Source organism: Trachemys scripta, chromosome 2 (assembly GCF_013100865.1).
Source record: "Trachemys scripta elegans isolate TJP31775 chromosome 2, CAS_Tse_1.0, whole genome shotgun sequence".
NCBI classification, from domain to species: Eukaryota; Metazoa; Chordata; order Testudines; family Emydidae; genus Trachemys; species Trachemys scripta.
This window is the reverse complement of record NC_048299.1, coordinates 194213743-194240520: the sequence shown is the minus strand read 5'-3', so window position 1 is coordinate 194240520 and position 26778 is coordinate 194213743. Positions and strand designations below refer to the sequence as shown.

The 26778-nt window shown below is 38.7% G+C and overlaps 1 protein-coding gene and 1 long non-coding RNA gene across 4 annotated transcripts in view; one reads left to right on the top strand and one right to left on the bottom strand.

Annotated features, from left to right (window-relative positions):
- The first annotated feature begins 1249 nt into the window (after window positions 1-1249).
- LOC117873329 lies at window positions 1250-25046 on the top strand. Its single transcript, XR_004644694.1, has 2 exons — window positions 1250-1470; window positions 24925-25046. It is a non-coding gene; the product is annotated as an uncharacterized LOC117873329 (long non-coding RNA).
- PTPN2 (protein tyrosine phosphatase non-receptor type 2) overlaps window positions 5889-26778 on the bottom strand; it is a 55511-nt gene continuing 34621 nt past the window's right edge. The window contains exons 6-11 of one of the 3 annotated variants that reach the window (XM_034762574.1): window positions 23420-23629; window positions 22393-22394; window positions 22022-22178; window positions 16706-16899; window positions 10794-10997; window positions 5889-6253 (exon numbers count right to left, since the gene is read on the bottom strand). In XM_034762574.1, coding sequence (XP_034618465.1) covers window positions 6232-6253; window positions 10794-10997; window positions 16706-16899; window positions 22022-22178; window positions 22393-22394; window positions 23420-23629 — 789 coding nt within the window. In that variant the 3' untranslated portion in view covers window positions 5889-6231. The remainder of the gene's footprint in view (window positions 6254-10793; window positions 10998-16705; window positions 16900-22021; window positions 22179-22392; window positions 22395-23419; window positions 23630-26778) is intronic. The other 2 variants (XM_034762575.1, XM_034762576.1) reach the window with 2 other exon arrangements.

Here is a 26778-nt window from a genome sequence, read left to right as displayed (position 1 = left end):
CTTTGTTCCACTGGGCAGTAAATGAGACAACAGACTCCACCCCTTCCCACAGGCTACAGCGACACTAAAATTAAAACTGTCTAGGGGGATAATCCTTACTAAAGAAGACAGCAAGGTTGATTGCTGCCAGAGAAATGGCTCTAAAATTTAAAGAAAAAAAACATTTTGGAGTTAAGATTGACTTTGTGCAGCTACAGTGTAGAAGTTTAAGATTTACAGGGCTAAGGCATAAATCAAATAAGTACCTTCTATACATGTTCATCAGCCTGTTCATTTATAAGCTGATCCCCCCCACCCCCCTGATGGTCAGCTATTTTTACTTAACTCTGTATTTCAGGGGTTGGAAAACTTTGGCTCTGCCCATTGGTTGTGAACAGCAAACTGTGGCCCTGGAGCTGAGGTGCTCTAGGTAAACAAAATGACAATATATTAGATATTCAGTGATTCCATAGACTTTGGGGTAGAGCTGTTTATAAGCTGACCCCCACTCTTCAATGTATCACTTTATCAAATATTCAGCTTATGAATGAGTATATACAGTAATTACAAAAGTAACAGTGTACTGTTTCAGAAGAGCAGCCGTGTTAGTCTGTATCCACAAAAAGAACAGGAGTACTTGTGGCACCTTAGAGACTAACAAATTTATTAGAGTATAAGCTTTTGTGGACTACAGCCCACTTCTTCGGATGCATATAGAGTGGAATAAATATTGAGGAGATATATATACACACATATACAGCGAGCATAAACAGGTGGGAGTTGTCATACCAAACTGAGAGGCCAATTAAGTAAGAGGAAAAAAACTTGGGGTTGTCTGTAAGTGAGGACAGGTCTGTCTCCCAAGATCTGTGAGAGTAAAGGATCATCTTTCAGGATAGGTTGTAGATCTCTGAGGCCCAGACTCCAATGAGAGACTGCTGAGCTGGAATTGATATGCAAACTCGATACAATCAACTCAGGATTGAATAAGGACTGGGAATGGCTGAGCCATTACAAACATTAAATCTATCTCCCCTTGTAAGTATTCTCACATTTCTTATCAAACTGTCTGTACTGGGCTATCTTGATTATCACTTCAAAAGTTTTTTTTTCCTCTTACTTAATTGGCCTCTCAGTTTGGTATGACAACTCCCACCTGTTTATGCTCGCTGTATATGTGTATATATATCTCCTCAATATTTATTCCACTCTATATGCATCCGAAGAAGTGGGCTGTAGTCCACAAAAGCTTATGCTCTAATAAATTTGTTAGTCTCTAAGGTGCCACAAGTACTCCTGTTCTATATTGTACTGTGGATATAATCAAACCACTTTAGAAGTAGTCAGATTTTTTTGGTCTCTGGGCATATTAAAGTTGTAATCGACTGCTGAGCACTCTCCAATTGACTCAGGTACTCCACTGGAGCAAGAAGTGTAGGTGGAGTCAATGGGGAAGCACCAGAAGTTGACATATCACAAGTGAAGACACTGGTAAGTAGCTCTCAGTACATCAACTTCAGCTATGCTATTTTCGTAGCTGAAGTTAGACTGATTTAGCTCACCCACCCCCCAGCATAGACCAAGCCTCAGTTACAGCCTGCAAACAATGCAGTACCAGTTACACACCACAGAAAGACCTTGTTAGAGCAACTATTTCAGCCTATAGCTGTTTGAATGAAGTTCAAATAAATGTTAAGGGGAAGACTTTAGTTTCAAATAGCAGCTAAGCTACTCTATACCTTGCTTAAGTTTAGCTACATGTAGAGTAATACAGGCATGAAACAAAACTGCTACTCGTATTAAGGGGCAAATTATTGGTTTCATTTTCATTTACTATAAGATAACTGCAGTGTTTAAACAACTGCTGCTTTTAAAACCAATGAGATTTTTACAGTACTGTCTGAAGATTCAAGCTAGTTCACTTTTCTCACTGTTTTTAGAATTATTTAGAAATCAGTCTACAAAGAAATGTTTCATAAGGGAGATGCCTTAGGGCTTAAGAGGAAGGTAGTTCTACCCATGCAAAAACAAAGTATGTGGCCATTAAATAGAACTGCTCTTGAAGGATTCGTGAATGACTGACACGGCATCTTATTCATAATGAAAATAAAGTTGCTCTGAATCAAGAAGTGAGTCTCAGATAATGCCATCCAAAAAGACAATACAGCTCAGAGAAAGGGCTAGGAGTTTAAGTACAATCACTAGAGAAGATTCTGGGACTATCAAACTTGGTATTACTGGACAGCTTTTAGACAGGTCTGTTATTTCCCATTTCAGTCTCATGCTTGCTTTGTGAAATATGGCCAGATTAAAAAATTGCAAAAATAAATTTAATCTTACACAGTTTTCTATAGTCCCCATTTTAGAACAGGATATATGTAAATATACTAACAGTATACAGGACAGGCCCAAGAAAAGAAAATAACAGAATGCCACTAGCTGTCATCTTCAGCCCCCAACTAAAACCTCTCCAGCGCATCAAAGATTTACACCCTATCCTGAAAGATGATCTCACTCACAGATCTTGGGAGACAGACCTGTTCTCACTTACAGACAGCTCCCCAAGTTGAAGCAAATACTCACCAGCAACCACACACCACAGAACAAAAACACTAACCCAGAAACCTATCCTTGCAACAAAGCCGGATGCCAACTCTGTCCACATATCTATTCAAGTGACACCATCATAGGACCTAATCACATCAACCACACCATCAGGGGCTCGTTCACCTGCACTTCTACCAATGTGATATGTGCCAGCAATGCTCCTCTACCATGTACATTGGTCAAACCGGACAGTCTATGCAAAAGAATAAATGGACACAAATCTGACATCAGGAATCATAAAATTCAAAAACCAGTAGAAGAACACTTCAACCGCTCTGGCCACTAACAGATTTAAAGGTGGTAATTTTGCAACAGAAAAACTTCAAAACCAGACTGCAACAAGAAACTGCTGAACTTGAATTAATATGCAAACTGGGTGCTATCAATTTAGGCTTAAATAGAGACTGGGAATGGCTTAGCGATTACACACATTGAATCTATTTCCCCATGTTAAGTATCCTCACACCCTCTTGTCAAACTGTCTTAAATGTGTTATCTTGATTATCACTACAAAAGTTTTTAGCTCATCTTAATTAGCCTCTTAGAGTTGGTAGGGCAACTCCCACCTTTAAGTTCTCTGTATGTATATATATCTCCTCACTAGATGTTTCATTTTATGCATCCGATGAAATGGGCTGTAGCCCACGAAAGCTTATGCTCAAATACATTTGTTAGTCTCTAAGGTACCACAAGTACTCCTGTTCTTTATACTAACAGTGCTTTTCTTCCTAAAGGATCATTACGTTATCTATAACTAACTTTTGTGGGGAGCAGCTCCTCCCCATCTGAACATTACGCAAGTTTAAGGACTTAACTGGGTAAAGGTGGGAGAGGGGTACAACCTGAGTATTTAGCAATCTACTTAATTGAAGGCACAAACATAGTCCCATTTAAAATCAATAGTACTCTCATACTTCAGAACTTTGTTGGATCGTAGCCTGAGGGCTCACCCCTTGCAGGACTGAATTCAAAATCAAAAGTAAAAAATGTTGAGCTAGATTTGGGATCTGAAGTAACTTGAATAAAGAGAGTGGAGTCACCACAGATTTACACCACTGTAACAGATTAGAATCTGACCTACTGTATTTAACTAAAGCTGCAAGAATTTAGGGAACCAGAATGCTTAATTGGTAATTTGGACAAGACCTAAGGCTTAACATTCATCTAATTAAGGAAACAGTCTTCAATGAGTGCAAGAGCTACTTGGTGAGTGACTTGCAGAAAGAGGGCTTTAGTGGGGTCCTTTAGTACCACAAGCTGTTACCCTGAACTGCTTCTGAAAAGCTCTTCAGGAAGGACTGATCCTGTACTCATGAATAGTCCCACTGCAGTCAGTAAGGGTTTGTAGCTGTGGACCTACCTCCTTTCAGTAGTAATTAATGGTTAGCTTGTTTTTGTGAAAAAATATTTATTACCTCAGGCCTTTTCCAGCTCTATGGGCCTTGTACAATGCAGTTTCATTTTGATTTTTTTAAAAAAAAACTTGTTCCCTTAAGCTCTCTTTATTTAGCTGGGCCTGTTGAATAGTTTCAGCTGTTGGGAATCAAAGTGATTGCTTTGTTGAGGCCCTGCAGCAACATCATTCCCAGCAGACTGGAGAGAGAGCCTTAAAGAGATTACTCAATTCTGTATGAGGGATAGTCTTCCTAGACATTCGCCCCTAGCCTCAGCCTGATTTTGTATATGATTTTTAGTTACTTTAGTGCCCCCTCTCCCTCCCCCCCCCCCCCCCCCAAAATAGTATGAAAATCCTTGAGTTTCCTTTTTGGATAACTCAAACATGTAAGCTACATTCTATCAATTTCCAAAACAAATTCACTCTTAAGCCAAGGCAGAAAAAAGGTCACGAGTTTTAAGTTCAGCATTCAGGCCTTAAAAGAAAGTACTTAACCTATTGTAGGATTAGGAACAGAGTGCATTTTAACTGGCTGTATCCAAATTACCACACACAAAAAAGCAGCTAGCTGCATTTCTGTCATTGGTAAAGTGTTATGAATATTTATAGTAGCATGATGAACTATGAAAAACAAGTTCAGATTTTCAGATCTGTAGGCTTATAAGAATCCTACCTTATAATGTTTACTTCATTATCCAATTCATTAATTTAACCTCCTGTTTTTGAAAGCCCAATTAATATGAAGTTATGGTTGAGATTCAAATGCATGAAAGTCATGGGGGGTCACACATACAAATATGTAAAGTGATGTAAATAGGGCCTTATGTAGTTCACAGCCATGGCATATGCCCCAGAAAATTGTGCTCTAGAATCTGAGTTTTCATTTTAACAAGTATTTATAGCCTCATGGGTGCAAAGAAAGCCTTGAAAATATAAGTGAAGTGTAAACTGAGGTAAATAAGTCTCCACACAGCCTGAAACAATAGCTCTGAGGCATGAACTATTCATCTCCATGATTACTATTAATCTCAAAAGATATTAAACCTAAAACCAAAGTTATAATTTAGGCCCCAATTCAGAAAAGCATCCCTAATTCAGGGCAATTAAACATGCTTTAATGCTATCTTGAATAGGAATGCTTTCCTGAATTGGGGGCTCAAAACCCAACATTAAGTATTTCTCTACTGCTCATTTCAACAGAAATGTTTAACTAGATATGCTTACCTCACATGCTTCTTCACTTAAGACTCAGTTCCAACACTACCTCCTCCCCCCTGACTACTTCCAAAGTGCAGTTAGATATTGTCAATATAGAAGTCTACTACAACCTGAAATAGTATAGACCGCACAAAAGAAATTGAGTATCAAAATAATTTACAAAGCATTACTCTGTATTGATTAGTAGACTTTACTTTTTAATTCAACAAAACCCTCAATTTTTAAGTTCACCTAAATTTCCTGAGGACTGCAGAATCCAGGTCCAGTTTGCCACACAACACAGAGGGCCTTGGATTAGTGCTAAAACAATCACGATCAGTAATTGGCATAATGCAACAGTTATGTTTGTTGCAAATAGAAGTTTGAGATTTTAAATGGACATAAGAAAATCCAACCATATCATATGGCAGCTTTCTTGCACTGGATTTTGTAGAGTAGCTTGTGCATAAGATTAGAACAGACATGGAAAGCGTTACTGAACCAAGTATTCAAGTATCCTTGTTTTCATTATGACTGGAATGTTTGGAAAACGACAGGTAGAGTTCCTAATGGAGGCTACCTCAATACTCAGCATCAAATTTGTAGTTTTCCAGTTGGGTAAGAAAAAGAAAGCCTTGAGATAAATCCCAGTTTTCTTGAAATACTGTTTAATAGTTTTCCCCTAACATAATGCGCACACAACAGTATGTTGTCAATTTAAAAAAATATTTAATGCTGCCAAAAATGTATAAAAATACAATAAAAATGGCAGTACAAAGTATTTTCTAGTTTATTTCTTTTACATCTTTCTACAATTAATACAGGCATTATAAAAAACACAGAAGACAGCAAGTTATTTTGTTTTGCAAAGTAGCATGCTGGTGGTGTTCTTCATCCCCTGGATGTAGTTTACGTTGTAAACAGATAATTATGAGGCCTTCTTGGTATTTATCAGACCTCACTTTTGTTCCCGGAGAGGGGTTCATATCTTGCCTTGCATGTCAATAGTTTGCAATTTATATAGATGCAGAATATTCACAAGTCTTGGAGGTTTAGATGTCAGTCAGTCTCGGCCTACGACATACAATGCAAAACAAAGTCACCAATTCAGTAAAGACTAAAAATCAGTACAGACTAAGGGCTTGGAAGTCACTATAAATTGTAAAGCAAACCCCAAAACTGATAATTTGTTCCAATTTTTCACATTCGTTTCTCAGACTAATTACTCCATTACTATCAGTAGTAAAACTGTTTGAAATGCCAAATCTTTTTCAGAAGAGATACTACAGGTAAAGCAAATGCATGTTGGAGAGGGGTTCATATCTTGCCTTGCATGTCCAGCAGGTCACTAAAGCCCGTACCTAACTTTAAGCATGTCAACAGTCCCATTGACTGCAGTGGGACTCCATGAGTATTTTGCTGGATCAGGACCTAATAACTGCTTTTTGAAATCTGAATGCCAGTCCTGTTTTAGAAGTTACAGTTCAAAGCAAAGTGACATTCCAAGTCTAAATTCTCTTGTCCCAATGAGGGAATTCCAAAACAACAATTTTTAATAAAGCAAAGTTTATATGACCAGAAACAAATTAGAAGAACCAACATTCATAAACCCACACTGATTTCTTCCAGAGCACAGTAATCTTTCCTTAAAGTTAATTGACAGCATTGAAAAAATATTTTTTTCACATATCAGGCCTTTTAATGCAAATAAAGACTCAGACAGATGAAATATTTTGAACACATTTATTTTTAGTACACAAGAGTGAGACTGAGCTGAAGCCAGTTAAAAAACAGCTTTAAAAGGCAGGAAGACTATCACACAATTTAACTTTGCCAAATTCCACCCTGTAGTTTAAATCACTTGATCACAATGACAATTTTCCCCATGAGTTACCTCAATCAATTTACATAAGTTTCTTGTGCAGTCATCCAAAAATCTGACATTTAAGTCTAATAAATGAAAAGGTACATTAATGTTGTTGGCCTCTATTATACTTCAAGGCTTTTTCATACCCCACCCAATTCACACACTTGCCTTTTTTTAATTGTCCATTTGCACTAAGCTGTATATTTTTAAAATACTATATTAAAATAAAAATACATCAGTTAATGAAACGGAACAAGTAATGTTCCAAAAGCTTAATTAAGTTAAGTTTCATTTGCAAATTAAATTTCCCTAAAACGCACCTGTAATTTCTCCAAATCTTTACTTTAGACTGTATTTAATTATTGCTATTGGATAACTCCTGCTCAACAAGTAGTGGGGAAAATATTTAAAAGATTGAGGGGCACTCAACACAGCAAGTGGTGTCATTGCAAACAATAGATTTCCCATGCCAGAAAAATATAATTGAATAGAAAACCAAAAGGACTAATTCCAATCCTTATAAAACTAGAATGTGCTACTTATAACTGAGATTCAGGTGTTTGTTACCTGGTAAAAGGTGAATGAGATTTGTATGAAGCTAATCATCTGAATGTCAGCTTTAAAGTGATCTAATTAAAAAAATAAGTTCTACTGTGCTCCAATTATATGTAATTATTCTGGAAAACAATACATATAGGGGAAAAGAGGATCACAGTCAAGATTTCAATCAGAAGCTCAACAGTATTTCAGAACTAGTGCACCAATCAGGATTTAATATCTCAGAAGTGAAGACTGTTGTCTCATGTTCTCTTTTGACTTAACTGCCACAAAAACAACAAAGTATGCATAGCCTAGATTTTGTAACAACCACCTTCCAGTAAAGTGCTATGAACTAAAGACAAAAGAGGAAATCCTAACCCCACTAAAAAGTCAGTGGGCATTTTGCCATTGATTTTAAATGGAACTAGGATTTTACACCAGTTTCCTTCCTGGAATGTGATAAAAGGCTTCTTTAAGCTTCTTTCCCAATCTTATACTGCAGCAGATTGGAGTTTAACATTTTTTTTGCCTGTCACTGGTGTGATCCTTAAAAATTGTTACAGAGGTCTTCACACCTGGTTGTTAATGATGCAGCCAAGCCAACCAAACACAGCTTACCCATAAATTACCAAATTAATTTACAAATGCTACTTTGTGGTGTGAAAAGGAGTGAACACAATGTGAGCATACATGAACGTTCCCAAGAGACCAAGAAAGTCTTCTTGGGGTCTGGGCAATGTAGGAGACAGTTTAGATGGAGTCAGGTAAAAGAATTCAAATGAGGGTGTTCAAAGATGCATTTAGAGCTTGTCATCAGAGGAAAGCAGAAAATGCTTGGAAAAATCCTGCTGCTGAGTCAGGAGATAAATGGAGACTTGCAATTTCAGAGAAAGGGATATTATCTCTCTAGGAGGTTTTTTTTCCTTAACTGTTTTCCTTTAAGCACTTTAGGATTTGAAGATCTTATTTCACTTTTATAATAGTTACTTCATGGCACAACATACATTTTCCCATAAATAAAACCCAGCCGTTTGTAAGACACTTTACAACAGAAAAGAAATATGGGAAGATTGAGGAGTAAGATATAGGATGGAAAGACTAATGCACTCTCTTTAGGCTGGGGGTTGATTAGAGTTAGAACAGCTGAAGGTTACAAAAACAATTTGGTGGGACAATACCTTCCTAAAACACAAAATCTGCACTCTCTCCCTGATTGCTTACCGTCTTGTTACAACAAGTAACCAAATTTACTATTTCTGCTAAAGCAATTACTAAATCTTGGCTCTGCCATGGTTCCAGTACAAGTTGCCATCTTGTTTTAATGGCAGTCTTACAGAAACACAGCTCTGAATACTGTAAGACTCTACCACCTGAAGTCTCATTCTTTTACTAACACCGGGGAATTACACATTTTACTCCTATTCACACTATCTGGAGGTACCTATGTAAATCTATTGCACATCCATGAGACACTCCTCAAAAGTGTATGTTGTTCAGTCATCTAGTAGCACTGCAAAGAAATAGCAACTCAGTTTAGGTCCCATGTTTAATCTCTTGCTACTGAGCTTGCAGGTGGCTGGAGACCTCTCAAAGTGCTTTATTAAGGAGATCACAGTATCATTATCCCCTTTTTACACATTTGGAAACTGAGGCAGTGAGGTACAGTGATCTGTCCAAGGTCACCCAGCAGTCCAGTGGCAGAGCCATGAACAGAACTCAAGTCTCCTGAACTCTTATCCACTAGGCCACACAGCCTTCCTCCTTAGATGAGAATGATTTGGACAGCTACATACAGACTCCATTGTATAGGTTCCTTTAAGGGAAAGGAAGTTAACAATGGAGCTGGGAAAAGAGCTATTAGATAAACTTTTCACTGTTTATATGAAAAAGTGTATCATCCATCTCAAACTGATCCAAAGGTAAATAAGTACTTCCTTCATCTACTATTCCTGATGAAGTGGCTAACTATTGTGTTTACTATGGTGATAGGCAACTTAAAAAAGTACCTTAAATAGATCTGGCATCCTTAAGACTGTCACAGTTCATAAAATGTTATCAAATAGTTGACAATATTCATCTATATTCTGTAGCTAATGCTTTCAATTACTTTTGAAACAAGTTTTTCACAAAAAGTTCAATCAGTTTTAAGTTGCCTTCAATGTGCCATTATTGATGGGTGATAGATTTTATTATTATTACACGAAAAAAAACTAAAAAAAAAAAAAAAAAAAAAAGAGACACAAAATACCACATTTCACATTTAATGGAATGTCAGAACTTTAACAAAACTAGAGCTTCAGACAGTAGCTGAAGTCTTAATACAACTTCCATTAATCAGTTTAACAATTTGCCTCTAAGTCTAGGACTAGCAAACAGCTTTATAAAAAAAACAAAAACAAAAAACAAAAAACAAGCATTTTAAAGCTTTTTTAAATAAGGAAACTGCAAAAACAAAAAATAAATAAATAAAAGGAATGCAGCGTACAGAGTAGAAACTGAAAAGTGCTTCATTAGAACCCTAGCTGCTCATATCAAAAGTCTCAATCTTGAAATGTGGGGAATGGATGCACTGTGCACAAATTATCCTATACATTAAGTTCCAAAATCAATTTTTTTTTTTGGTCAAATAAATTTGTACAAACTAAGCTTTTAAAAGTACAGTTAGCTACAAAAAGTAAGATTAAATATGCAGTTATAAAATATATTTATCCTGGGTCATAAGAATATAAAATGTTGATGCCTATGTCAATAGTACATTACACATTACACACATTTAAGGATAACTTCTTTGCATTAATAATGTAAATGATACCACACTGTTTATTGCTTATGTCAGGCATGTAAATTAAAACCCAGATAGCCGCGATAGACCCTGAGCCATGAAAATTTAACTATCTAAATTCAGTGGAATACCATTTTTAAAAGTATATAAATACAGTTACACAAAGTTTGTACCTGTTTATTTAACAAACGAACAACTTTATTCTGGGTAGCAATTTGCCATTTGGTTTCAGAAGTACCTGCTGTGAAAGTCCTGAGATGCTGACTGATCAGTTTACATCACTCATCTAGTTTGTGTCTAAACTACTGCACCGATTTTAGGTGTAAGGAGTTTGCTGCTGAAAGTCAAACTCCCTAATGATTGACTTGCAGCAAGATTAGCTGCTACCATAGACAGGCTCACAGTGCAAATAAGTTTTTACTTACAAGGAATGTTCTTGAAAATACAGTTTCCAGCAAGAATAAGCTCCAACTAAAATGACTGTACCAAACCCAATCTTAGTGAGAATAGGTTTCCAATATAACCACCTTTTTCTTTTTCTTTCAGTCTCACTTAGCTTCTGTTTCATCTGATGCACCTTCTGGGCTGTGTAAGCTTTTCTATCCTCTCGCAGCCGTTTCCGAACAGTACTAAAAGAGAGAAAAAATTAAGTTGTTGAATAGAAGTAATTCCTCAAGAGATTAGGAGAAAGCCCCTCAACCCAACCCACAGAATAGTTAACCAATTTGTGCCGTTTAGGACTAAAATGATGAAGGAGGGAATGTCGATGAGAATGGTCTTTACTCTGTGCTACTCTAATTACCTGAACAGTTTCATTAAATACCCACGCTGTTTTAACATTATTAAGGTTCCAAGTCAAACATCAGGAACTTAGGAAACACCAGAGTTGCAACCTTAATTCTGCTCCCTCTTGCCTACGCATGATAATCTTAATGGCATGATCACATTTTCCCCTGCACAGAACTCTGGCTTCATTCAGTGACTGAGGTTTTTCTGTATTTTGTATGTATATGTATTTTTCTATATTAAATATATAGAATGTACAAAAAAGCACATGTTGAGGGTAACTTCACTGAAGAGGTTACTCAGCCTCTCTTTCTTGATTGTTGCCTGCAACCCTCCTATCCACACACACAAAACCCTCATGAGTTTAGTGGTACTTTCAATCTGGGCTGGCTGGCACATCTGAGGCTGCAGGCTAAAACCAGAGTGACACTTTCCCTCAGACTGATAACCCACACACTTTCCAGTAAGGACACAGGCTAAATCACTTGATGCCAATAGTCCACCACTGCCTTCCCACAATTCCCCAGGTACTTAAAACAACAAACAAGTTCTCCCACAACTCACTGGCAAAGATCAGAGCAGCTCAGTTTATTGTAACAGAAAGAACCATGGGACATGGTCTTAGCAATACACAATGCCGAGTGCAGAACCAGTGAGGATACAGTAACTCAAGTAGGACTTTGTTCTGTGGCTGCTCACACCAGAAGTAAGCTAACCAGGGTGCTCAACCTCAGGTTTTGATCACCTGAGTTAACAAGGCTACGGTGAAAACACACCCACACACAACTTGTACCTTCAATCCATAGGAGGTTGGCTATTGATAATGGGAAGTTGGTACAAAGATTGAGGATAAAATATGGCCCTTGTGTAGTCCAGTTTGCAGAGGTATTGAGCACCAACAGCTCCCACTCACTACAGTTGGGCCTATCAGTGTGTACTACTTCTGAAACTCGTACCATAAACGTTTCTTTAGAAAAGTTAGCATTGCATTTTCCACTGTGGTGAAAAACTGATGTGACGTACTTGTAGGACCACTACTATTTCAGCTCTTTGCAAGCCAAGCAGTCATCTGATTTGTGCATCTGATTGTGATATCATGTGATGAAACCTCCAGGAATACATCCAATCAAAACTGGCAACCCTATGGCAAAACTGCTGTTTGTACTGACATAGGAAAACCGCTCCCCATAAATTAAACAAGCTATCCTGATATAAATGCAATTTTGCTAGTATAGCTGTATCTACACTAGAAACTTCTGCCACTACAGACACACTGGTTAGGGGATCACACATTTTCACACCCTTGGGCAACACTGCTATTCTGGCAGAAGTCTGTATCTTGTATGTCGCTACAAGAGCTACAATGGCACACCTGCAGTGCTACAACTATGCTGCTGTAGCACTTGTACCATAGACACTTAAGCGTATGTTACACCTAAAACTCAGGTCAACCTAGCTACATCACCCAAGGCTGTGAAAAATTTCACACCCTGTATGAAGTAGTTAGGTTATCCTAACCCCTTCCATTAACCTAGCTACTGCCTCTCAGGTCTACATTAAACCCTTACTACAGTGACAGAAGGATTTTCTCTCATTGCCATAGTAAATCTACTCCCCCCACCCACCCCCGAGAGGTGGTAGCTAGGTTAGCAGTGACCCAACTGCATCTATAGAATGGGTTACCTTGACCTAACTACTTCACACAGATGTGTGAAATTTCTCACAGCCCAGAGCAATGTGACTATGTTGACCTAAGTTTCAAGTCAAGACGAGGCCTTACACAGCCTTTTTATCTGAAAGTTTGAAGCCTTAACGAACAGTAAGCTCCAAAGTTAGCAACTCAATGAGATGGACGGAGTAGTTCAGCCCTTTCAACTGTTGTTCTAGAGCAGTGGTTCCCAAAACTTTAACAGCTCGCAAACCCCTTTCTCTAAATTGTGAAATCTCGTGAACCCCCTTCTAAAAATTAGTATTTCCAGGGTTTCAAATTTAAATTTCCTCAGTGTGATGGATGCGCTTGCTTTGATCTGCATAGCTCTTTGAAGTCCGGAACCTTTGGAGAAAGATAAAGTCTCAGGTCTGGTTCAGCATCAAGTCTGTTTCTGTATTTCGTTTTCAGATGTGCATACAAGGAAAATGCTTTCTTGCACAAGTATGTTGTTGAAAACGGTAACAAAACTGCAGCAGCTTTTTCTGTCAGAAGGGGGTACTTGTTTCTTAAACTCAGCCAAAAGTTGATCAATGACAGATTTCTGAAACACTTTTTCAGTTCTTAATCACAGGAGATCTCAATCAATTTCTCTTTTTCCTCCATGTTCAATATCTGTGTTGAGAAAGTGGTATCATCAAAAGGGTTGCGAATCCGGTCATTATCGCCTGATACAGCTGGAAAGTAATCCCTGAAAGTTGTGCAAAGTCCTTTTAGGTGTGCAGTTATATTGGTTTTAGTGCATTGATCCAACTGAAGTTTATGTTCTGCCAGGAAGTCATGAAGATTACTGAAACACTCAGTTTGATTGTTTTCCAAACAACTTTCCCAGAACTGCAACTTCTTTATCATAGATTCAACTCGGTCTTGCACATTGAAAACTGTTATATTGAGACCCTGAAGAGATAAATTTAGGTCATTAATTCTTGAGAAAATATCTGCTAAATAAGCTAGGCTCTGGAGCCAGACATCATTTTCCACACAGCTGGCAGGGTGGAAAGGGTGGCTGTTGAAAACAAACTAGGATTTCCATTCTAAACTCAAACAAGCACACCAGGATTTTGCCCCGTGAGAGCCATCTAACTTCAGTATGGGTCAACAGACAATCGTGTATACTACCCATTACTTCACAAAGTACGTGAAATATTCTGGAATTTGTTGGCCGTGATTTTAATAAAATCACCATTTTCACTGCATTGTGCAGCACTTCCTGCAGTCCTTCAGGCATGCGTTCTGTTGCGAGGGCTTGTCTATGGATGCTGCAATGAGTCCAAGAGACTTTTGATGCAACCTTTTTTGTTCGAGCTACAAATCCAGGATACCTCCCCGTCATTGATGTGGCCCCATCAGTGCAAATGCCTAGGCAACGAGACCAATCTATTTAGTTTTCTTGAAAATATTCATTAGTCAGATTGAAGATATCTTCTCCAGTTGTACGTTCTTCCAATGGTCAGCAAAACAACAAGTCTTCTTCAACCAGATCTTCATTCACATAACGTACAAACAGTAGCAAAATAGCTAGATTAGCTACATCAGTTGATTCATCCAACTGTATAGCATAATATGGACTTTTTTCACTCTATACAATTATGGTCTCTACGTTATTTGACGTCATTAATTCTTCTTGACAACGTATTATTGGACAAAGGTACCGTGTCAATCCTTTTTGCAGCCTTTTCTCCAAGCATGCAATGAGCTATGTCTTTTATACATGGACCAATCAAGCTCTCTACTATAGTATGGGCTTCTGATGCTTTTGCTACTCAGTAGCTCACGCGGTATGATACTTCAAGTGCATTTTCATTATCCGTACTTGCTTTGGATATAAAACTGGTAATGTCACTTTTTCTCTCAGCTAATTTTCGCTTGAAAAAAAATCAACAGGCTTGTCGAGTTGTACAGGATGCCTAGTTTCTAAATGGCACCGAAGTAGAGAAGGTTTGAGGCAGCTGTTTGCTAGATCACCACCACAAATCACACACAATGGTTTTGGACATTCTTGATCACCAATGCATGCAAAGCCATATTTTATATAATCATAGTCATATTTTCTTTTCTTTGTAAGTGACTTTCCAGGACCATCATGATCATTAGACGTAGATTTTCCACAGGGTGGACTTGAGGAAACACTAGCTGATTCTTGCGTCTTTACACTTTCCTTTTTCAGCCACTTATCCATTGAACTTGGGTACAAAAGTTCTAATAAAAACACTGAGAGACTGCTAACAACCAACAAACTAGAAAATGAGAAGCTTCACTCAAATCTCACTGAAGCAAAACAGCACTCCAGAGAGAATGACAATTATAGAGGCACCTTAACACTGCTACACTGGCTACAACGTGCTTCTGGCTGGTTTGGCTTCCAAACAGCCTTACTTCCGCCACAAGGTTCTCTCCCTAGGAGAGAGTGTCCTGCGAGGGACAAATTAGCTTGGACCACCCCCCACATACAGCACTGCTCCTGCTCAATCTGCCCTCCATGCCAACTTCCCCTGTCTGACAAGGACAGGAGTCCGAGCTGCCACCTGATGGTCTGGGGGTCTCAGCTGCCACCCTGCCCACCACAAGGCTCAGGCTACTGGCCCCACGCCAGGGCCTGGGCTGCCGGATCCATACTCCCTGGGGCTCCTGCTGCTGGACCCCATTGACCACCCCGGTCAACTGAGCTCCACTGAGCTTGAGCTGCAGGTCCCGCTGACCACTGGGGCTCGGGCTGCTGGCCCCAACTGCCCGGCCCCACTCTCCCTGAGGCTTGGGGCTGCCAGCCCCGCCGGAGCACTGGGGTTTGGGCTGCCGGCTCCAACTGCCCGGCCCCGCTCTCCCTGGGGTCAGGGCTGCCAGCTCCCCCACTGACGGGGGGCAGGGCTCGACCTGCCGGTCCCAACTGCCTGGCCCCGTTCTCCCTGGGACTCGGGCTGCCAGCCCCACCAGAGCGCTGGGGTTCGGGCTGCTGGCTGCCCCACTGACGGGGGTCAGGGCTCTAGCTGCCAGCCCCAACTGCCCGGCCCCGCTCTCCCTAGGACTCAGGCTGCCGGCTCCCCCGCTGACAGGGGCAGGGCTCGGGCTGCTGGCCCCAACTGCACAGCCTTGCTCTCCCGGGGGCCCTGGTTATCTGTCCTGCAACCGGGTCGCACCTGCTGCCTCCAATGCTGGGGTCCTCTGGCCGCCATTAATGAATTTTTTCTTGCGAACCCCCTTTAACGTTCTGCGAACCCCAGTTTGGGAACCACTGTTCTAGAGTGTTTGCAGAATGACACTTTAAACCTTGTGCTGTAAGCCTTTCCGGTCCCAGACACCTTGTTATTTTCTCTTTTCTTCTTAAAGCCTACTTATTCCCTGTTCAGTACTTTTAAATAAGTGAAGTGATATCAAAGATTGAATAAAATCATGTCTAACACAACCCTCTCAGTTTTGTTGGGAGTCTCCCAGAAGTGGGCTCTATCTCCCTGAGGCTACTGAAGTCAAACTGGGAGCTGCCAGAGGTAAGCACTGCCTGGCCGGAGCCTGCACCCATCATTCCCTGCCTCAGCCCTGAGCCCCCTCCCAGAGCCAGCACCCCAAACCCTCTTCCACACCCCAATCCCTTGCCCCAGGCCTGATCCCTCTCCTAAACCCAAACTCCTTCCCAGAGTCTGCACCCCGCACCCCCTCCTCCACCCCAACCCCCCTAGCCCAGTCCTAAGACCCTTCCAGCATGCAAACTCCCTCCCAGAGCTTGCACCCTGCACCCTAACCCTCTGCCCCAAGATCAACCCTGATTAGACAGTTGGCAACCCCACTCCAGGATAAGAAGACTTGTATTAAAAAACAAAAACACACCAAGTAATTTTTCATGTTGCTTACCTTTCAGTGTTTCCATCCATAGTATCTTGTACTTTAGTGGACAGTTCAGTATTTGTTTTCTCCCCCATTTGCTCCTGTTTTTCTAAGCCCACACTGTTCCCATTGTACTTCTCCATATTTATTCTGGTTGGGTGTGGAGGAGACTGCTCAGAACTTGGTGCTTGGTCCTCCTTAGAAAGTTCCTTCCACCGTTTCTAAGAGAGTGAGAAAACAAATTTTTGAATAAAGAAGTCTTCCACAGAATGATCATATAAATAAAAATGTAAATTAAAAATGGTATGAAAACTAATTTCTAGATAACAAAGATGTAAGCCACACAGTGATACCTTTATTTACACTGAACAGAGAACAAGTACACCCATCAGTCTTAGCTTCAGTTAAACACTAAAACCAAAACTAATTTGAGGGAAATTCGGTTATTGGAAAACAACTAGAAGGTCAAGTATACAGCATAGAAATCTGTCCAGGATTAACAAAAATCTGCAAGTGAAAGTTATGGCTGTAAACTCATGGCAATGAAAAAGGTAAGGCTCTTGGGCATGACAGAATACTTGCAGAGATCTATAAAAGTGGATCTGATTAAACAGATAACCATTGCCTTCTCTGTAATACCTAAGAGCAAGAAACAATACTACAACAATTAAAAAATGCTAAATCATTATTCAAATATTAAAAGTGACAGTGGTGTAACTAGGTTTTTTACTGTTTGCAAGAGACAAAATATTGACAAGAGTTCTTCACAAGAGATAACATCAGATGTGAAAAGTGTTTTGATTAAACAGTCTCTGATATGAACTTTGCTGCTCTACAACGCCATGTAAATCCAAAACTTTTTGTTATCAGCCACCTTCGTCATAAACCTGTGGAAAATCCAGAGAACTGAATAAAATGTCCAAGATGACCTGACAACTAGAAGAAAGTACAGCTGTACACGTCCATATGAATACACAGTCCCTTTGGAATTTCCAATAGTTTTAAACAAGGATACTTATTTTTTGGAATTCCTTGTAGCAATGTTTAATGAACTGGTATGCCTTACTCCTGGGACTACAGATTAGATTTCCCTCAGGAAAACGAGAGAGAGAGAGTGTGTGTGTGTGTCTCTCTCTCTCTCTGAAGTAGGAGTCCTTATTAGAAAACTACATATTGCAATCAGCATTCATCGTCCCCTCAGAGGAAATCCTGCAGAGTATGAAGCGATTAGAAAATTAACGGCGTATTGGTAATGTTGCTATGGATTGTTGCCTGATGAGCTCAAAAGTGGATACTAAATGACTCCAGGAAAGCTAAGATTCCATTTAAACAAGTGTTTACCTAGCTACCTGTATTTTATTTGCAGAGATAGAGCTCAAAATGCTAACAGTTTGCCTGGGAGTCTTGTCATTGGAAAAAGGAGAATTTATGCACCAAGAGTGAAGTTATTATTCAGGCAAACTTTTACTAAATTGAGATACATAAGTGACAGTCACCAGTTAGAAACTTATATTAAAACAATTTCCCCCTCCTTCCCAAAAACCACAGCTTGAGAACACTGTGGATGTCAAAAATGGAGTTTATTGGATTCGATGGTGGAAATGCTTCCCTGCTCCACTTCCCCACTCCCTGAAAAGGTCAGCTACTAGCCCCACTTCTAAAACCTCAAAAAGTGCTCGCATCCTGTGGACGTGACGTGATATGCAGGTGGTGAGCTGGCACAGTGCTTAAATATTTAAAGAAAATACAGTTACAGGTGATAGTATAGTCTTATATAAACATCGCAAGACAGGGACAAGGAAGGTGCCAGCAGATTAAAGGGGGAAAGCATTTTATTAAGTAAAGTTCACCAACCCAAATCATGCATCTTCAGCAGGGTTTGACACCTGAACGTTCAGCACTGCAGCACAGACTGCTACCACTTAAGCTACAGGACTAACTACATTAGCAGGCAGCAGCTAGCACCATGTGCTGAATCCAGGAGATGGTCATGGGGAGTATGGCACCCAGGCTCTTCAACCCACATCCCCAAAAGGTCCTGCCCCGCATGGAGCCTGCAAGGGATTGGAGAGGAGATGGGATGCTAAGGCCATGTGCCAACTCTTCCCACCCTTCCCTCACTACTCTGGCAGCTTCCAGTACACTTTGTAAATACCCATGTGCTGTGCTGGCATCAGCAATCTCTTTACAATGTTCATGCTAGTTTCCCTGAGGGTCACAAGCAAGCGAAGGGAAACAGGAATTGAACAGTTCATTTTTCAGCCAAACTTAAATGGAATTTCATGGGATGAAGAAAAAGCACTTCTCTAGCCAAAGGATTTTCTCCCTAGTGAATTTCAAAGGCCTGCTGTAAACAGAAATGTTAGAGCTTTCCAGAAAAAGAGTCAGGCAACTACACAGAGAGATTGAGACCAGCTTCCCCTATACTCATATTTACTGGAAGAATGCTTACACAGTAAGCTGTGTAATTAGATCTACGTGGGCAGCCCCTTGAGACTTCAGCATTACAAGTTTTGAGCATAAGACCTCAAAAACTGGAGACGTTAACATAAGAGGAGTGGAGTTTGTCTTCACCTTTGCTAAGACTATGTCTGCACCACCACTTATGTCGGTATAAACGTATACTGCTCAGGGGTTTGCCACCCCGAGAGCAACATAAGTTACGTCAACCTAAAGGTTGACATTGACAGTGCTAGGTCAGCAGGAGAGCTTCTCGCGCCGACATAGCTACCACCGCCTGCTGGGGGTGGATTAATGAAGTCGATGGGAGAGCTCTCTCCTGTCATCTTAGAGCAGCTACACGAGAGAACTTACAGCGGCGCAGTTGTAAGCTCTTTTGTGTAGGCATAGCCTAAGTTATTTCTCTCTAGTCCCAGAAAGGCAGTCTACACTAAAATGTTAAAGGTTTTTGTATGTACTGTTACAAGTAATACCTAACCTGATTAGAGAAAAGTTCTCTAATCCTTTCCATTTTCAGTTTAATGTATGCACGTGACAGCATTTGTAAATAACCAGTTTCACTGTTGATGGAACATGCCCTACCCAGCAACAAAGCTGAAACTGAAACTAAATGGACAGGCAGCAAGCAGGTGCATGCATAAAAGAACTAGGAAGAAACAGCCTGAGCACACATTCAGTGCTGTTACTCTTAAGCCTACCCAGAGATCCTTCTAAATAAATGAGAAGGAAAAAAAAAAATCCATTGATCTTTTTTCAGAAGACACCAAAAATCCAAACACATTTCATGCTTGGCTATTTAAAGGCGTTTAAAATAAGATTTCTGGATGTCAATTAAAACAATTCAAATTGACACTGGGTTTCACCTGCATTCCAATTTAAAAAACAAAATCTTTAACAGAAGAAGAAAATCAAAATTTACCATTTGATAAGTTATACATCAAACCAAAGTATATCTGTATAGGATAAAATCAATGTCCATATTTCTATTCTATTGTGCAAGTAACTTAAATCCCTCACATACAATAAATCAAGTAACAATTTCCTCCCATGCTATAGTGCTAAACAAACATTTTTAAATAAATTGTGAAGAGCAGCAAGGAAAATTCAAATTAAAGCGGATATCTTCGTTTACTCAAAAGTTCATGAAGTTCTTAAATGCAAATGGGATCAATTATGTACCAGCATACTTTGCAATCACATTGAAACATGTCAAGGATGTGATATCACATCCTTAACATTTAATTTTTACCTTTTCCTCTTAGAACATTCCATTCATTCCAAGACTGACAGAAAAACATTCAATACTTGTTAAGAATAGTACACTTTTCAAAAGTCTTAGCTCCCACATCTTAGGAAAAATGGAAGTAAGTCGTATACAACTGATAACCAGAAATAATTTAAAAAAATACTAATATCCAATAGTTATTCTAAATTTTGAAAGCTAGAGACTAATATAGAATAAAATCTTGAGATTAAAAAAAATTACACAAAAATATTCTCCAAAAGTTACATAAAGCTTACTCCAAAATTCACACATCATTTCAAAAGAAGATGGTAAAAAGCATGTATTGCCGCCAAAAGTTATTCTGAGAAGTTGATACAATAGTCCATACATTTCTCAGGGCCTCAGGAAATGCACATGCTAAAAAGGAGGAATTTATATGTCGGAAGAAAAAAAAAAAAAAAAAGTCTCAGACTATTCAGTAATTTGATTGTGACATTACTGCAATGTGAGGTATGGCCTTTGGTATACAAAGCAGCAAGATGTTCAGGAAGTAAACTCCAAGTTCTGCCAAAAGGAGTAGCAGTCATTTACTGCAGGCTGCTAAGAGCGTTTCTTGGCTAAAATCATTAATGGTGTAAACAGTTAAGTATAGTCATAATGCTAGTCGTAAAGCTGTGTCAGAATACAACCATCTAGTTCTTACATAGCTTAAGTGTGTACCTTGCACCTATTTGGTGTTTAGTGGTTGTGTAAAATTATTTATTTACACACAAGGACAGAATGCCCGTAGGATGGAAACATTTGACAAGACAGTTAGCAAGAGCATAGCTGTAATAAACATGCTTTAAGTTATCTACATCTCCATCCACAACTTTTCCATTAAATACCCAATCGATGAAAGCTACATTGAATTTGGCATCCTATTTCTGAAAGCGAAGTAGGTTTGTCAAGTTAATTTACACTTGTCTACAGTATGTTGTTTTTTCAGCAAGAGAAAAAAAACGAACAACATGATGTACCCTACAAAAAAAGAGTTCTGTGTCTCCTTGACAAGACATCCTTGAGTGGCTGAAGCTATTGTAAGCGTTATTACCGGAAGGCACATTGAAAACAAAGTTTAGAACTAGTGACTTGTAAAACCTGAACTTATGAACTGCATTAAATAAACCCAATTAAGCTCATCTAGCTGGTTATACTGACTATAGCTGGTTAATGAAATAACAGTAAGAAAAATGTTACCTGATAGCAAACTTTAACCTTCAGCAGCAGAGTATTTTATTAACAGACAAAGTACAGGTAATTGAGGGAGAAAAGATCCTTGTTCAATTTCACTTGGAAACATGACCTTTCTTTTTTTTAAAAAAAAAAAGCTGAAGATACTGATTTAACCTTCCTTATGTTAGTATAGAGTATGCCTGCCATATATCACAGAGCAGGGTACTAACACATAGGGTTAAAAATTTAGCTGAGACAGGAAGCTGTTTAGGTATAATCAAGACACCCTTCAATGCTTGATTAAGAGAAGTTTATCTGCTTAATCAATGCAGAAATGACATGTTTTAAAATAACTAAGAACATCAAATTGAATCACCCATTGATATTATAAACATTGCAAATTTGGATTTTTATAGTAGAGTCAGTTTATTCTAAACATTTACCTGTATAGTTGAATCCCCCATGATAAATTTTGCTCCTTCTATTACAGCCATATATGAGAATCTTAGCTGGTCAGGCGTCTGAATAAGTCCCATGCGATACTTTCTCATATCCAATAATACTTGCTTAATGTCCACAGAAGAAGGGTCTTTTTTTTCCCTTTTTTAAAAAAAAAAAAAAAAAAAAAAAAAAAAGAGTTTGGTTAATTATACTAAGAGTTTTGACCTAATCTGTGAAAGTGGGACAACTGTTCTTTGAAAAGAACCAAAAAATAAGGAAATTTTTTAACAGATATTTGAGTCACACAATTTCTACTGAATATATACATCCACCTTTTTACCACATTTCTTTTATAACTGTATGAGAAACTAACATCTGAAACTGATTTCTAAGTTTATTTCTCAAGAGAAAAATCACTTAAAATACTTTTATATAACACAACGAAAGGTATGTTAAAATACAACTGGAGGTTAGTTGAAATCACAAACGCCAATATGCTAGTAATAATTAAAGCCCTGAGTCTTAATACACTTCTATGTGCCTAACTTTACTCATGAATGTGTTTACTTTGCAGGATTGGGGCACAGTAGTTCTGAGTACTACAACTTGGTGCTTAGTTAAAAAGACAGACACATTCAATAGGATGATGGGATAATGTTGGCAGAAGAATGAGTCGACCAAACCATTTGCAAATTTGGGGCATAACACAGACTGGCTAATACCATTATAAACATACTTTGAGAAACAGTGCAGTATGTATTACTTGCTATATGTCCAGTAACTGAACTAATGATTATGTCCTATTAAAAGTAATTTCCCCCAAAAAAGAATCAGAAACACTAATCTGATAGATAGACAATGTTTTGCAATAGCGACTTTTCTTTGAGTGTTTAGCTTTATATAAACACTTCAGATTTAATTTAAATTTTTTTTAAGTTACAGGAATACTAGAACCACCAAAAAACTCAACAAGCTTCATTCTGTTGCACTATTTTTCTATCTATACTGCTGTTTCCTTCAAGTTTTGTAAAATTAGAAAGCAAATTCCACTTCTAGACAGACTTTGATCAAACAAGTTTCAGATAACAGTGAAGAGCTAAGGGCAAAGTTAAAAATCTCTGAAAATAAGGTCTATAAAAAACTAAGGCACATTAAGATCACCAGTTTGAAAACAAGTCTCTATTGTGAAAAGCTTCTACTCATCCCACATTTGTGGAAAAATTATACATTTTCATACATTTATTTAAGCCATCAGAATAAGTGTCAGAGAAACAAAGTAGCTTCCACAGGGTCTTCATTTACCTTCACAAATGTGTGGCTTATTTACAGATATCTGATTTGTAAAGAATGTTCATCAAAAAACTCAAATATAAACCAAAAGCCACCACAGAAACACTTACCAGGACAAGACAGGTGTCTACTAATGAAAATGTGCCAGAGCGTCCTATCCCTGCACTACAGTGAATTACGGCAGGTCCATGTTCAGGACTCAGCGAACCAGATTCTCTGACTTTAAACAAGAAGTTGAGGAATGAAGCTGGGGACTCAGGGACTCCAAAATCTGGCCACGTAGTATAGTGATAATGAGATATCATCCTGGATTCACCACTCTAAAAACGAAAAAAAAATTACAAAAAATAAAAAATAAAAAAAAATGAACAAAAAGGGTACCTCTGCTTTTGGATAATTATTTTTTTTGAGACTCGTCCATCAGTCTAGGCCAAGAGCTACTCAATATTTTAAACCTCTCCGTCAGGTTGACACAAACTGCTTGCTTAAAATTTGCAACCTTAGATTGTTCCCAACAAAAAGTTGGCACTATGACACTTCTTCAAGCACTACGTCATTATTTGTGACCGACACCTTAGTTATATTTTGTTTTTCATTTTAAAAGCCACACTAAGGTATCTACTGGGATCCATTCCCCCACACGCTAACATTACTAAAATTCTAACATTAGTACTTTTCCCCTAAAATTTCCCTCTAACTACTACTAGTGCAGCTCAACTGATGCCAACAGTGAGAGCATCAGTATGGACAGGGTTAGCTCCAGCAGACTGCCAGCATTTTAAGCTGTATGTTGTTTATCCCTGCTATGAGCAGGGGTGGGCAACATGGTGTTTAAATTGCCATTAACTGCTGGAACCTTGTCCACACTAGCACTGCCACTAATGGTAGCAACAGTGGGAAAATTTATGGAAAAGTCCTACTGTAGGCAGGGCTTAAAGAGGCCCATATGTCAGAAAACCTTAGACTTCACTTCTGCTGGAGACAGTCAACCTTGTTATAGATATAGATATAAAAAGTGTATGGAAAGGCTATTGGGATTATGCAATGTTTTCCTCCTTCTTTGGCTGAGCTCTATGCCAACACACCTCCCAAATGCATTAACCCCAGAGAGCTTCAGGAACCTTTGACTGCATGTCCACTAGACTCACTAAGACCTAGCTGTTCAAGCTACAGGGTTTGTTTGTTTACTTTGAGGTGGTTTAATTATGGATATTTAGGATTTTGGAATCTCAAGAAATCAATCTCAGTACCAAGCATCTGTTTTCCCAATACTTTTCTCTAAACTTCCCCAATGTTACCATCTTATTTCTATGTTTTCTTAAAGTGATAGCTAGACCCCTATACATAAAGTGAATAGTTAAAAAAGATTTAATAAGATTCCATTAAAGCTGAAGTATTTTTCTTTAGGTCAATGACAAAGTAAATTGTTTCCATTTTGCAGGACACTAGAGAGCTCCTCTCCTCGTCAGTCCATTGCAAGTTTTTATGAAGTGCAGATTTACTCGAAAGTGACTTGAAATAGCATTATTCAGTTCATGTTTATTGTGTCGCAACAACATTTGTTCTGGAAACAAGTTCTTCCACAGTTACAGCTTTTGCTTTTCCCCTCATTTAGGGCCCGATGCTGCAAGGTTCTGAGCAACCTCAAGTTCTGCAGAAGAAAATGTACATTGAGCATGCCAAGTACTATAGAAGTGCAACTCAACCATCTTGTAATACACATTGAAGGGGACAACAGAATCTGATTCTTTGTAGTTTGTTACTAAACAATTTATACATTCACATATATTCTCTTGATGCACAAATTAGAATAAATAGAATATTCCTATTGGTACAGCAAAGCCAATACAAGCTCCAGCTCCTTCTCCTGAACTTGTATTGGTTTTGCTGTACCAACAGGAATAGAGAGTAGTAAAAATTAGTCTTTGTTCAAACAGATTTGATTTTGAACACACACCGAGTCTATCTACTGAGTAAGGTGCCATTCTTATATTGCCACTTTTCAGAGCAGAACTATAATCCAATACCCCCACTTAAATCACCGGTGAGCAACAAAACTGCAGGTTAAAGGACTTAGATTCCTTCACGAGAAGCCCTTTTTGAAGCAAACAAATCACAAAGTTTGCATGGAGTAAGTATCTGCCACATAGGACTACATTTTTGAAACCTGAAATAGGTTTTCCTTTTGTAGGAATATTGTGAGATTTTCTTTATCAATATTTGTCTAAGGCAAAGGCTTAATACTAGTTTTATTTATTTTTTTAAAGCAAGCACTTTTACCAGTGAATTGTCCCCAATATTTTGTATTTACACAATGTCCAAGTAGAAGCAAAGAAGTTATTTTTCCTGTTAATTTCTTACTTGTATATACACACACACGCGCACACACACACACACACACACACACTAAATTGACAAAAGACCAAATAGTCACTCAAAACAAGACATTTGTACATTTCCATTTCACAGTTAAAAATTGTTTTAGCTCCTCAGGAAAACATTTGAGGGTAACCATTGGGCACTTGGAGAAAAGATACCTTTTCAAAATTGTAAAAATGTATTAACACATTTTGAGTTTTTAAATTATTTCTCTTATTAGTATGCTGGTGTAGCATTTCACATCAGCTGTGAGACCTAGTTGTTGTCTTCTAGTCTTTTCATTCCTACCAACCTCTTTCCTAGAATCGAGATATATCTCTTAGTTTCTGGTAACAGCATATCAATTGAGGCTATTCACTGGCTATTGTTATTTGCTTCTGTGCATGCCGCCAAAATCTGGGTGAGTTACTACACTTCCTCTTGGCCCGGCTCTTAATCTTTATTTGATTTTAACAGTGCATCAGAGCAACATTAATGCTCCAGTTTCTATTCTTGGGCTGTATAGATTATGCTGAGCTATCCTCCAAAATCCCCAAAAGGTAAAGTGGATTTATGGTTCATCCAAAAATTCTCCTTAGATTGGTAAGTGATCCAGGATCCTTTTGACTTTGGCTCAAAGAGTCTAAGCTTCCTCTAGATAGCTTGACTGTACAATCTGTTGAATGACCTCTCCCTGTCACAACAGTTTCATGCAAGGCAAAACTGGCTCAAATACAGTCCTCATCACTTTGCAGGCCCAAACTTCTGAAGACTATGTAAGATGGACACTTGTTCTCACCTAACCTGTCCACAGGTTATCCGAACAATCATCTTGTGTTATATGTTACTATGTATGGGAGGGCAGAGATCTAGTCAAGGAAAACATTATACACCTTTACCTCGATATAACTCTGTCCTTGGGAGCCAAAAAATCTTACCACGTTATAGGTGAAACTGCGTTATATTGAATTTGCTTTGATCCACCGGAGTGCGCAGCTCCGTCCCCTCCTCCCCGGAGCACTACTTTACGGAGTTATATCCAAATTCGTGTTATATGGGGTCATGTTATATCGAGGTAGCGGTGTATTTTATAATCCAATTTCTAATCCGC